Source organism: Sorex araneus, chromosome 6 (assembly GCF_027595985.1).
Source record: "Sorex araneus isolate mSorAra2 chromosome 6, mSorAra2.pri, whole genome shotgun sequence".
Taxonomy (NCBI): Eukaryota; Metazoa; Chordata; class Mammalia; order Eulipotyphla; family Soricidae; genus Sorex; species Sorex araneus.
In genome coordinates, this window is record NC_073307.1 from 123384171 (window position 1) to 123397647 (window position 13477).

Genomic DNA, 13477 nt, shown 5'->3' on the forward strand with positions numbered 1-13477 from the left:
GTACAGTTGTAGACTTACAAACTTTTGTGCTTGTGTTTCAGTTATACAATGCTCAAGTACCCATCCCTCCACCAGTGCCCATTCTCCACCACCAATGATTCCAGTATCCCTCCCACCACCCCCACTCCATCCACCCTCCCCCACCCTGCCTCTGTGGCAGGGAATTCCCTTTTGCTCTCTCTATTCTTTTGGGTGTTGTGGTTTGCAATAGAAGTATTGAGTGGCCATCGTGTTCGGTCTATCTATAGTCTACTTTTAGCCCGCATCTCCCATCCTGAGTTGATCCTCCAGACCCCCTTAACTTGGTGCTACCTTCTCTATTTGCTTTCCCCCAGCATGTGCTGCCGGCTTCCAAGCCATGGAACAAACCTCCTGGTACTTATCTTGACTGTTCTTGGGTATTAGTCTCCCATTCTGTTACTTTATATTTCATTGATGAGTGCAATCTTTCTATGTCTGTCCCTCTCTTTCTGACTCATTTCACTTAACATGATACTTTCCATGTTGATCCACTTGTATGCAAATTTCATGACTTCATATTTTCTAGAGCTGCATAGTATTCCATTGTATAGGTGTACCAAAGTTTTTTAACCAGTCATCTGTTTTCGGGCACTAGGGTTTTTTCCAGATTCTGGCTATTGTAAACAGTGCTGCAATGAACATACAAGTACAGATGTCATTTCTACTATACTTTTTTTTTAAGAGTTCATGCCTTTTATTAACCCATACAGGTAAATTATTTGTCTTCTGGTTTGTTGAAACAGTATGTCAGACAACATTTGCCACAATAATGTCTGTCAAAGTGGCTGGCCATAAAAACTCCAGCACCACATTCATCTGAGAGCATTCCTGGTGAAGGCGGCTGATTTTACCATTCTCATCCACCTTGTAGTATTTCAGGACAGCCAATTTAACCTTCTTTCTCTAATGCTTATTCCTCTTGGGAGTGGTGTAAGACTTCTTCTTCCTTTTCTTTGCACCACCCCGAAGTCTCAAAACGAGATGATGAGTGGACTCTTTTTGGATGTTGTTTGGATATTGTAGTCAGACAAAGTACGTCCATCTTCAAGTTGTTTACCAGCAAAGATCAATCTCTGTTGGTCAGATGGAATTCCTTCCTTATCCTGGATCTTGGCCTTGACATTTTCTATCGTATCTGAGGGTTTGACCTCGAGAGTGATAGTCTTCCCCGTAAGGGTTTTCACGAAAATCTGCATCTTGGTGGTGGGCCCACCGCGGATGGCAGATCGGAAAGGACTCTTCTATACTTTTTTTTTTCTGCCTCTCCAGGATATTTTCCCAGAAGTGGTATTGCTGGGTCAAATGGATCTCAATTTCTAATTTTTTGAGAAGCGTCCATACTGTTTTCCTAAAGGGCTGAATCAGTCAGCATTCCCACCAACAGTGAAGTGTTTTTTCTTTTTAATTTTTTTGCTTTTTGGGTCACACCTGGTGATGCACAGGGGTTACTCCTGGCTCTTCACTCAGGAATTACCCCTGGCAGTACCAGGGAACCATATGGGATGCTGGGAATCGAACCCAGGTTGGCCGTGTGCAAGGCAAACGCCCTACCTGCTCTGCTATTGTTCCAGCCCCAGACTGGGGTAGCTTTTAAATAGATACTTATTTCGATCTGATAGATGACCTGTAATTTCTTCCCCCAGTCTTCCTGCTGCCTTTTCATTCTGTGGATTCCTTTGAACCATAATTTTAATTCTGAGGATATGGCCATATTATATTTAAGATGTTAATATGTACCTTGGTGTGTAAGCTTGGACTTCAAAGCAGAGGCTGGGGGTGGGGATACACAATTGAGAACCACCATGAATTAGTGGTATTTAAAGCCACCAGGCTGAATAAGGAGAAAGGTGACAGGAAGAGAGCCCAGGGGTTCCCCAGTATTAAGGCGTCAGCAAGAAGATTCAGAGAAATTATTGTAGGAGGCTATTGGCTACTGAAGAAGCCATGGAGGGGAGCCATGAATTGATCAAAGGGCTGGGTGGGCTTGGGATACATCACTAAGACTCTAAACCAAGTCTCAATGCTCCTACCAATGAGCACAGGTCAACATCCCATTGCAACATCCCAACATAAAGCATAACAGACACAGTTATTGCCTTCCTTGCTCTCACAGAACCTGGCTACAGGTACACTAAGTATGGCTAGCTACAGGAATACCAACTCTGCTTGGTAGTTTACCAATCTATACTCAGAAATTCCACTCCAGAAATGCACTTCCAGTAGATTCAAGTACTTAGTTATCTAAGAAGATTTATGACCTTGTTGAGATTAACTCTTGTTACTGTTAATGGATGTGATGCTGGAGAGCTTTGACAGAACATATGTCTTGCTTTATTTTTTAATGGAGCAAGCTAAAAGCCCTGTCCCATAGGACCAAATAATTACACAGAGACTGGAAGAAAGAGAGTGCTAAAGGTCTTAGCCAGGCCACCACCTTTTCCTTTTATGTAGGTTACTGCAACTTCCAGGGATTCTGGGATTTCTGCAATCAATGAAAAGGACCTCTGAAAACAACCTTTTTGAGGCCACTAAAGTCTGCTTCTGCTGCGCTCAAAGGGCTAAGAGCAGGTGTTGCACACAGGAGGCCTGGGTTCAATCCCCAGCACCACATGGCTCTGTCCAGCACCACCAGGAGTAACCCCTGAGCACTGCTTGGACATAGCCACAAAAACAAAACAAAAAACCCCATACAAGCTGCTGAGGAGAGGAGGGGCATGGTCCCGCACAACACAATGTGGTTAATGATTATTCTCATTCACAAGGCCCAGTGGAACTAGAAGAATTATTATTGTCTGTGTGTGAATGTGTGTGTATGTCTGTCTGTGTGCCTGTGTGCACGTGTGTGTGACTCTTCAGCAGTACTTGGGAGTATCAGTCATTGGATGGTTTATTGCTCAACCTGGTGAGGCATTGCAGGTCATCTCAGCTGGGGGAGGGATGTGATGCTGGGGATTGAACTCGGTATTGCACACATGCAAGACATGTACTTCTTTTTTTTTAAAGCTTTTTGGGTCACACCTGGCAATGCTCAGGGGTTACTCCTGGCTCTGCACTCAGGAATTACTCCTGGTGGTGCTCATGGGACCATATGGGATGCTGGGAATCGAACCTGGGTTGGCCATGTGCAAGGCAAACGCCCTACCCGCTGTGCTATCGCTCCAGCTCAAGACATGTACTTCTTAAGACTTTTGAGCTATCTCCCCAGGCTGGGGAACCCTCTCCCCTCCAAGACTTTTTTGGGGTGGGGGCCTTTGGACCACACCCAGCCTGATTTAAGCTTATTCCTGGCTCTGTGCTTAGAAATCACTTTTGGAGATGGGGACCAAGTTTGGAGATTGATCTTGGGTTGGCCCTGTGCAAGGCAAGAGGCTTACCCACTTTCCACAAGTCTCTGTAACTATTTGGTGTCATCTCCCCAGCCCAAGTCGTGTGATGTTCATCGACTTTTTAAATGTATCAAGCTCCAGGTGTAAGACGCCTCGATTCTCTTATGAAACTCCAGACACAGGACAGATGGACCTGGGCTTGAGCTGAATCTCACAGTGGGAAAGAATCAGTTTAGGTTGGACATCAGTTTACTTCTTGATCTCTCAGTTCAGCTTCTGGACAGCTTGACTTTCCTCCTCCTGCAACGCCAAGGAGTGGGCATTTACCTGCTTATTCACTTTCTCTTTCATCTGTCCAGGGAACACAGTGTAAAAACACAAGGGGACACCGATCCTGAGCAGAAATACCCAGGCAGTTGGGACAGGGATGGGAAGGCAAACCTTTCTCTTAGCAAGTTGTGCTCTCAGTCTGGTGGCTTCAGTGGGAGGTCCTACTATCCAGGGTTCAGAAAAGTGGGAGGTGAGAAGGGGGTGCAAGAATTAAGGGCAGGTCTTTGTCAGGAAAGAGGACAGTGGGATACTGGAGTGGGTTCCCAGGGAATGGGGGAGGAATGCTTAGCTAGGTCTGTCCTTCCTTCTCTGGGGTCCCTTTCCTCTTGCCCTGAGCAAAGGTTTGGGGTAGAGGCTGACAATGTGGCCTAGGTTTGCGCCAGTGGGCGAGTTTTATATCACGTGAGGCTCATTGGATACCAAAGGCTCTGGGTCAGGAATCTCTGATTTCAGGACTCTCACCCTAGTTAGAAATAAACATTCCTGAACTGAAGTGCAGCAGTCCCGGCAGATGTGAATCGGGGAAGGCTCCCCGGCTCGGGACGGGACTCCTAGAGGGTAGGAAATAGGATTTCCTTCACCCGCGGGAAAAACCACGCCCAGCCTTTCTCTCCAGGGAACGGGCTTGCGGAGGCTCCCCTAAGAAACTGAGAGGCCCAAATGAAAGGCGAGCAGGATTCTCTCGACAAAACCAGCTAGAAAGTCACGCGAGGAAGAGAAGTGGTTAGGAATCTCCCCTATGTGGCAGCATTTGCCCTGCAGAACCGGAAGGTTTGCAAAGAGTCCTTAAACCCCACGCGGGGCTGGCTCCGGCTGGGGGACCCTTTCCTACTACCCCCTCCCGGCACGCCCAAAACGTACACCCAGCCGGCGCGGTGGGCGCGAGAGAGGAGACCCGGGGAGAGGTGCTGAGCTTCGGGTCCCTTCTCGCTCCTCCCCCGCACTTCCCGGTGGCAAAAGCCCCAGTAATTGTTCTCCCGGGAGGGGCCGGGAGCGCTCGGCGGCTCCGACTCCCACTGGGTTTTCCCTGGGTGGGGCGGGAGGGGACCCATCCGGAGGGGGTCTCGGCGCTTTCTGCCTCTCGGCCCGGGTGGACTGGGACAACTTAAGCAGCCCCCACCGCGACGCCGAGGCAGAGCCGGCGACAGTGGCGAGAGGGCGGACTGGGCGGGGGAGCGCGTGCAGCCAGAGGCCCCGCGCTGCGCCCCAGCGCCTCTCCGGGCGGCCGCGGGTCCCGGGACTCCAGCCCCGCCGCTAGCGGCTGCTCCAGCCGCCCGGACCTTTGCCACCGTCCCAGCCGGCCCCGCGGGAGGAGCAGGATCGCTCGCTCCCCCAGCGCCCGGCGCCACCCGCCCGAGCGCAGCCGCCGCAGCGGGGAGCCCGGCTCCCTCCAGCCCCGCGCCGCAGCCGCCCGCGGTGGGGGGCGGGCCGGGGGCGGGCGCGATCCCCGAGCGCTGCACCCCGCGCTGCCCAGCCGCCTCCCACGCCGCCCGCCGGCAAGTTTGGCGGCTCGGCGCCCGGCCGGCCTCGGAGAGCCCGGCGCGTCGGTCTCCTCCTCCTGGCTCGGGCGCGCCGCGTTCGGCGGGGACTCTCGGGAGCGATGCCGCCGGATGGGGTTTTAGTGCTGTGGTTCTGCGCCTGCACCGCCGGGGCAGGTAAGCACCGACCTGCACTGGACGTCCCGGGGGGCCGTCGGAGGGATCTGGGGGAGAGCGGGGAGCCCCCGACTGCGCCCACCCGGACCTCCGCGCGCTGCTCCAGGACGAGGAGTGGGGAGTCTTCGGAGGCTGGAAGGGGCTTTGCCCACCGCGAGTGACCCTTCCCTAGGGGCGCGGCAGGGGGCGAGCACCCTCCTCCCGGGAAGTCGCTGGCCGCGGGGTCGAAACCCACTGCAGAGTCGGCCCGGGAGCCCCCCCCCCCCCACACCCCTTTAACTTGAAAGGCGCAGTGGAGACCCCTTTTTTCCCTGCGCCGTGGGAGGCGCGTCGGAGGCCGGCGAGAGTCGGGGGCTTCGGGCTGCCAACCCTCCCCGGGACGCCTGCTTTTAATTTTTTTTATTCTGGTCTTGGCGACGCTCTGCAGGACATCTCCTGGAGTCCCAGTTCTCTTCTGCCCACCCCTCCCCTTCGCTGGCCCCCCGCCCCAATCTCAACCCCGAAGGGATGAAAGCGCTTGGGGGCAGTTGGAATTGTAGAGACGGTTGGGTGTCTGTCCTCCAGCTCCGAGCCAGTTTCTCCTAGTTATAACGACAGGTTGGGGCGGGGGGTGTGGAATTGGCTGGGGGCAAAGATAATCGGCGTCGTTTCCCCAAGTCCCCATTTCTTTGAGGGCTTTAAGCGTACCCCCTCTGCCTAATCCCCCTCTGCTCTCCCGCCACCTCCTTTGGGGGTTTGGAGAAATGCTCACAACCGCCTTCTCCGGGGGGTCTTAGAAGTCAGTGTGAAGAGGGGAGGCGAGGGTGAGCTGCGGAGTTAGGAAAATCAGGGCTTTCTGGAACCCGCAAGGGGTGTGTGTGTATGTGTGTGTGTGTGGGGGGGGGACTGAGGAAGGGGCGCCGGCGTTTAGTTGGCTCAAAAGTTCCCTCCGCTGGCGCCCCGGGCGCCCGTTTTTTGATCACCGGCCTGAGGATACCAGAGTTGGGCGTCTTGGAGCTTCCCGGGGGCCTTTCCCATTTTCCCCAGGACTGAGTGCGCAGGAGTTTTCCCTTTGCTTTATTACTCGGAGAGTGGCGGGTGTGGACTTCTCCAGGGACAAAAGGAACCTCGAATCTATTTCCTACTTCCAGCCGAGCTTCCCAAGCCACGGAGGCGGAGACGCGGCTGAAGAGGCTCCTGGCAGTCTGAAATAGGTTGCTGGTTGAGTTCAGGCCGGCGATGCCGGGTTAATCTTTTGAAAATCAGGAACGTGCTCCCAGGAGACCTGGACCCGGGAGTGGAGTGCGGAGGATGGGCCATCTGCTGCCAAGGGCAGCGCGTCGAGGAAGCAGAGGGAGAGAAGCTGTACGGGGGGCCCACGGGTCATTTCAAATCCTCAAGTGCACCCCATCACCCACGGAATCAGCCTAAACCCTTTGTTCTCATCAGACCTTAGAAAAGTCAGCTTAAAAGTGCTTCCTTAGGGAGTGGTCCGTGTCTGCTGGGCGCACTGCTTGTGTAGTAGTGTCTGTAAGATCTTCTCTCTTCACTCTTCAAGTTCCTTTACATCTTGTCCAAATTGGGCTTGAGGCAAAATTCATTCACATACTTAATCATTCATTCATTGAAAAATCAGCCGGGCGTCTTGCCGGGTGCTAGGATTGCTCGGACAAAAAAGAATTCGGACCCTGACTTTGAGGAACTTGGCGCACAGCTGAGAATCTCGCCAAGGAACTGGAAAGCTTTTGTGTTACACGGCTCCTTGGGGGAGGGGAGGAGAACTAGAAAAAAACTGGCATTATGGACTTGCAGAGGGAGAACCAGTTAATTACCCATTTAGTTATGGGGAGGGGTTGATTGGTGGTCAGGAAGGCGTTGATTGGGTGGGGCGGGGGGAGATAGAAGAATCTTGTGAGGAGTTTTCCAGGTGGGAAAAATGAGGAATGAGTATGAGTCAAGGGAACGTGGTTCCATCCATCTGAGCGGTGATGTCAGTTAAACATACGTTTTCCATGCGACTTGGTAGTGTATAAACTCCAGGGAACATGTTTCTTCCACAAAAATGAGATGAATTGGAGAGAAGGGGGAAATTATATCTTAATTCTTTTACTTACAAGTTCTTGAGCTTGACGAGGTAGAGTATAATTAGCAATTTGGGGACGGGAGACTCTGATTTCCCTGGGAACCTGTGTCCTGCAGCCCTTAACCTATTTTCATACTCTGCAAAAGCTGCCTGGTGATTAGTTTATCAGGACCCAAACAGCTGCCTGCAAAGTTTATTTGTCAAGTGGGACAATTGTTGTCTGGGGTGTTAATAGTCCAAGATGAAATAAACCTGTGGTTCACTTAGCGAGCTCCTCAGCTATCACTGCCTTTGAATGGAAATGAATAGATGATATCAGGCACATTTAATTAAAGCTGCCCTGCAGTGTGGTAGCGGTTACACATGAAGATCTCATGATAGGTGTCACGGAAAGCTGCTTAAATTGCTCATTGTGAAGAAAATTTGTTTTATTAAGTCAAGTGAAGTCAAAAGAGGTGGTGCTGTTCTCTGGCTCATGCTCCTTCTGGGTGGCAAAAACGATTGGCTTTCTAGATTTATCATTCATCCCCAGATTATGAAAATCTAGAAGACTTTATAGAGCTGGCAGTAATAATACTATGTCCATGAAGTTTTCTTTTTTGAAGTGTGAAAACCTAAATAAAATAAATCTCAAAAAAAAAAAAAAAACAAAAACGCCTTGCAATCTGGTTGGCTAGCAGGGCAGGGGCCTGGGGTTAAGCCCAGGGGGCCACAGTGTTTGCTGAGTACCTTTTGCTGCCACCTGCTGGGAAGAGGCGTTTCTCTGTGTGAAGCACCGGCAGGTGATGCACAGAGTGATGGAGTGGTGAACACAGCCACTGGCTTCCCATGATCTTGGGAGGGCATCAGCCCACTTGGAACCGGTAGAGATTGTCCCCCTCCCACTGCTCTCCCCAGGGAAATTGCTTTTGGAGTATTAAGAATCTTCGGAGGCGTGGAGGGCTCCAAATTCAATCAAGTGGCTGTGAAATCTTGCCGTGAAACGGGCGCCCGGAGCGTGGCTCCAGTGCCATGGTTGTCTCTGCACAGACCCAGAGAAGCAGCTGCGCTACTCACCAGAGCACTGGAGCTGGTTTCATGAGAGCCACACCCACGGGGACTTGCTTCCGGACTGGGCGTCTCTGGTTCTCAGTGCTCCCTGTGCCAGGCAGGGGATATGCTGGGGCAGTCAGGACAGCAGGTATCCTGGCAGACCTGGGACCAGGCTTCCAGGTGTCCCGGGCTGCTGACATACCTCCTTCCATGTGTGTGTGTTTGTTTTTAAATATTTCTCCCCCAACAGCTTTTTATCCTGCTTATTTCTAATTTCCAGCTTCAGTTTCTTGTTCAAGCAGTTGCAGCTCAAGTGGGAAACTTTGAATAGTGTATTCTTGGAAAGGGCAGGCTTCTGGATAAGCAGCAGAAGCATGAAAATAAAAATAAAATATTTTCCTGGAACCAATTCTGTCCTTCTACGTAAGATTCAGAAGAGGTCATGTAAATGCTACCTAATTAATAGATCTTTTGATTCCCTAGGCAGTATGCAAAGTGCTACCTTTTACACTTCCTGCTATTGGCACGAAGCACTTGTGTCTTGAAGGGGACCAATTAGAGGTAGTGGAGAAAACTATCTGGGAGCCTAATTGATTTCTCTTATTCTGTCTTTATGAGGCTGTTTTATGTGGCGAGTAAGATAACTGCCTTAAAATTACAGAAGCCCCTTCGCTTGTGAGTTATAAGGAGGCAGTGAACAAGCATAGATTTAACATAAACATTCCGCCAAGTGTGGTGAGGGTTCAAGCTTATCTGTGTCGGAAGTTGGGTGGAAGAGACCATCTTAAATTTCATTTCAATCAAGTTGAGGAGTGCGGAGCTAGAATGGTCTGAATAGCTGGTCTCATGAAAGATGTAGCTACTCTAACGGGGGACCAACTCTGTGCCAGATGGAGCCACAAGGAGTGTTCAGAGTTATCCCCGATTGCCCCTGAATCTGGGAGATAGTATTCTCATTCCCATTTTACTGATAAGGGAACTGAGACTCAATTGGTTTTTCTGAGGTCACAGCGTCAGCAGGGGGAGAGACAGGACTGACATAGGCTTGGCTGAGGATTTTTCTGCAAGAGTTTCTCAACCGAGGGTGCTGTGCTCTCACTGTTGGTGAGGAACCACTTGGAATATTCTGCTTTTGTAGGCTTTCTCAGTTGCCGGGTTCCTAGCCTAGGAGATTCAAGCATCTTGACTATTCTGGTGGCTCTTTAGCTCCCACATTGGTCAACAATTGCCACAATAGTATATGACAAACCATTGAAGATTCAGTGACCTAAGCCAACCATCATTTATTTTGATTCATGTGTCTATATGTCTATGTCTATTTGATTCATGTGACCCTTCCCTGCCAGGTTTGGGTGGTGGTTTAAGCCAATCATTATTTATTTTGTGTCTATATGTTGGTTGGACTGGTGCGATAGCACAGCAGGTAGGGCATTTGCCTTGCATGTGGCTGACCCGGGTTCGATTCCTCCATTCCTCTTGGAGAGACCGGCAAGCTACCGACAGTATCCCACCCGCATGGCAGAGCCTGGCAAGCTACCTGTGGCATATTTGATATGCCAAAAACAGGAACAACAAGTCTCATAATGGTGCCCGCTCAAGCAAATCGATGAACAACAGGATGACAGTGCTATGATAGTATATGTTGGTTAGGTATTGACCCTTCCCAGCCAGATTTGGTTGGTCTTGGTTCCATACTCAGGGTAGCTGTTTCTTAGGTCTCAGAGTTCTTCAATCAGTGGCCCAGTATGGTAGAATCAGAGGTACAAGAGAATAAGCCCACAGCACGGGCACATTTCAGCTTGGGTAATATTGCTGACTTTCTCTCGGTTGAACATGCTGTGTGAGCAGATGCAAAATCAAGGGGTTGGAAAGTTTGCTAGCACTTTAGTACAAGAAGCTACTAAGTCACACCACAAAGAAGGTGCTGGTGGGAAGGGTAATGGTTGGGGCCAGTCATTCAGTGAACCTGGTTTTCTGTTTTAGGTCCCACCCAGGGGCACTCAGGAACTCCCTGGCTCTGTGCTCAGGAGTGACCCTAGTGGTTTGGGGGATCCAAACTGGGGTCTGCTGTGTGTATGAAAAGCAAGAGCCTTACCTCCTAGGCTGCTCTCTGACCCTCAACTGGAGCTGTTTTAGGAAAGAAGTTTACTTGGCCTGAATGTCATCCTCTCTTCCTGTGGTTTACTCACATCCGCATTGCACCCTCAAATTATGACCCTGCATCCAGTTGCTGGTCAGTTAGGTGGCCTAGATTGAGGGCTGGTCATATGTCAGGCCCCAGAACTCACAGGTACAGGGACCACAGGGCTATATCTGTCCTCTTGACTCCAGCTAAGGGTGCATTTACTGGACCACTTTCCAAATTCCTAGGCAGGGAAAGACGAGGAGGTCCTCCGAGATCACTCTTGATTTAATTTCTGCCATACTGGTGTAGAACACTATAGATCAAACTGAAATATGAGTTCCTTTCCTGTCTGTTCAAGGTGATCACAGAACGCCTGGTGTGGAGCTCACAGGGAGTAAAACAACACCCGTTTCATTTAGAGTGTCTCGAACTTGGGCGGACACCAAGGAGCTGACTGCTGTATTGCTCCTCATGGACACAGCCACTCTCTGTGCACGGAGTCTGTGGGGAGGGAGTAGCGCCAGATACCTAGGAGGGAAACTTGTTAGATTAAGTGATAGACGGGAGCATATCACAGTCCTCTTACACAATGCACACCCACTATTATAATTTGTTATTATTACGTATTTTGGGCCATACCCTGTGCTGCTCAGGGGACTCTGCTCATGAGTGACTTCCTCCTGGTGCTCAGGGGACCATAGATGGTGACAGGGATTGAACTGGGGTCAGCCACATGCAAGGCAAGTGCCCTAAGCCCGGTCCTCTTTGGAGCCCACAATGCACATATTTTCAGACCATCCAGTAATAGCTCATTGCAGCCAGGTTAACATCAGCCTCTTTGTTGGGACTCACAAGGCAAGGGCTTTGCTCTTTGGCTGTACTTTCTCCTTTCCCATTCCCCCCCCCCCCTCATTTTGCTTATGATGTCCAGCCACACTGGCTTGTTACCCATTCATTGGATGAACATTTCAAGTTGATTCTGGTTTGCCTTTGCTCTTCTGGAAGCCCACTGAGCTTCACCACCACTTCTTCCCTTTGTTGGCCTCTTCCTGCCATTAGCCCCAAAGAACTTCCCTGAGTTTTCTTCCTAAAGCCTCCACCCGAATTGCTTTCTGTTCTCTTACTAAGCTGTGTTCATTTCATTGCCTTTATTGCCTTGTCAAATGACCATATCTGTTATTTATTTGGGGATCAGGGGGATACATCTGGTGGTTCTTGGGGGCTACTCCCATCTCTGTCCTAGGAGGATCATGTGATACTGTGGATCGAACTGGGCTTGGCCACAGGCAAGGCAAGCACCGTACCATCCTTTTGATCTTTTGGAATCTGTTAGTTTCTTGCCTTCTCCTCCGCACTACAGCCTGGAGGAGGCCTCTGAGCAAGCCTCACAACTGCACAGCAATGCACCTTAGGTCCAAATAAGTTTTCAGTGCTCCCTGTTCAGAAGGACAGACTGGAGAATGAGTGAAAGGAAGTAGGGTTTAGGTAAACAGGTTTCTTAACAGGTTGTCCTTGGAAAGGAGAAACCTAAACCTTCTGTTCAGTATATCAGGGGAAAACCCAACAAAAGTAGTTAGACTTTTAGACTGTGACTTTAAATTAACCTTTCAGGGCCAGAGAGCTGGTAGGAGGACACTTGCCTGGCATGCAGCTGACCTGGGTTCAATTCCTGGCATCTGATATCATGCCCTGAGTCCCTCTACGAGTGATTTCTGAAGGCAGAGCCAGGAGTAAGCCTTGGGCACTGTGAGGTGCTCTAGAACAACAAAAACCATTAACTGCTTAAGTAAAATAATCCTTCATCTACCTTGGTGGTGGCAGGAGGCAGCTCTCTGGAGCTCTCCCTGACCCCCCTTCTGTGGACAGGAGCCTTGTTTACAGCAGCAAGAAGACAGTAGATTCGCTTCCTCCTCCCCTGTGGGGTCTGCATGGAAGTGGGAGGGCAGAAAAAGTGCTCTGGGGGAGCTCATGCTGTCCCCGTGGGTGGTCACGGAGTCTCGAAGACCTGGTGCCGTCTTTTCAAATCTTGCCTTCACGACTGAATTGTGCCAGCAAAATGGACAGCAATTGCTGATGCAACATTTTCAACCGTGCCCTCCTGCTAGCTGAATGGCCCTGTTGAGAAGCTAAGCGTGGACAGATCGTACCGCCGGGCAAGGCTTAAACATGGGCCTGTAGAGTCGCATTTCTCAGCCAGGGCCTCTGTGAATATTCCACAGGGAATGTGGGGTCACAGCATGAGACTAGGTGGCAAATGTTGGCACCGTGGCAGGCCTGGGAAAGAAGCAAGGTCGTAAAAATGTGTGAATCACCACCTTAGAGAGTGTCTGACCTTATTAGTACATGTGATTGGAAGTTACTTTGCCCTGGTCAGGGACATCAGTCTGTCACGAGTGATGGAACAAAGAGTCGCCTTCCCTTCCCACTGAGCTGAGAGCTACTTCTCATACCTGCCCCAGCTTCCTTGTCCCCGCCAGGGGGAACCTGACAACCCCCCATACTCCCGGCAACCCTTATTTCTGCTGTATTCTGCTGCCAGCACTCTGCACTTTATTTATTTTTATTTATTTATGTTTGGTTCTGGGGCCATGCCCAGCAGTGCTTAGGGCTTACTCCCCACTATGCATTCAGGGATCATTCCAGGCAGGGCTCAGGGGACCATATGTTGTGCCTGGATCAGCTGTGTGCAAGGCATGTGCCGGCACTATCTTGCTGGTGCCCCCGCATTCCACTTTAACCCCAGACGGCTCTTGGTTGTTTTGCAGTGATGGGCGTTGGGTTGGACCCCGACCTTCAGCTGGACATCATCACAGAGCTCGACCTTGCCAACACTACTCGAGGAGTCACGCAGGTGTCCGGACTGCACAATGCCAGCAAAGCATTTTTATTTCAAGGTAACAGCATTTTCTCTTTTGTATGAGCATGG

At 50.6% G+C, this 13477-nt stretch overlaps 1 protein-coding gene and 1 pseudogene across 2 annotated transcripts in view; one reads left to right on the forward strand and one right to left on the reverse strand.

Annotated features, from left to right (window-relative positions):
* Nucleotides 1-736: 736 nt before the first annotated feature.
* LOC101550411 (ubiquitin-40S ribosomal protein S27a-like) lies at nt 737-1217 on the reverse strand (annotated as a pseudogene).
* A 3932-nt stretch (nt 1218-5149) lies between these two features.
* The window catches only part of NELL1 (neural EGFL like 1), a 949069-nt gene continuing 940741 nt past the window's right edge, over nt 5150-13477 (forward strand). For both annotated transcript variants that reach the window (XM_004607851.3, XM_004607852.3), the window contains exons 1-2: nt 5150-5332; nt 13317-13445. In XM_004607851.3, coding sequence (XP_004607908.2) covers nt 5278-5332; nt 13317-13445 — 184 coding nt within the window. In that variant the 5' untranslated portion in view covers nt 5150-5277. The remainder of the gene's footprint in view (nt 5333-13316; nt 13446-13477) is intronic.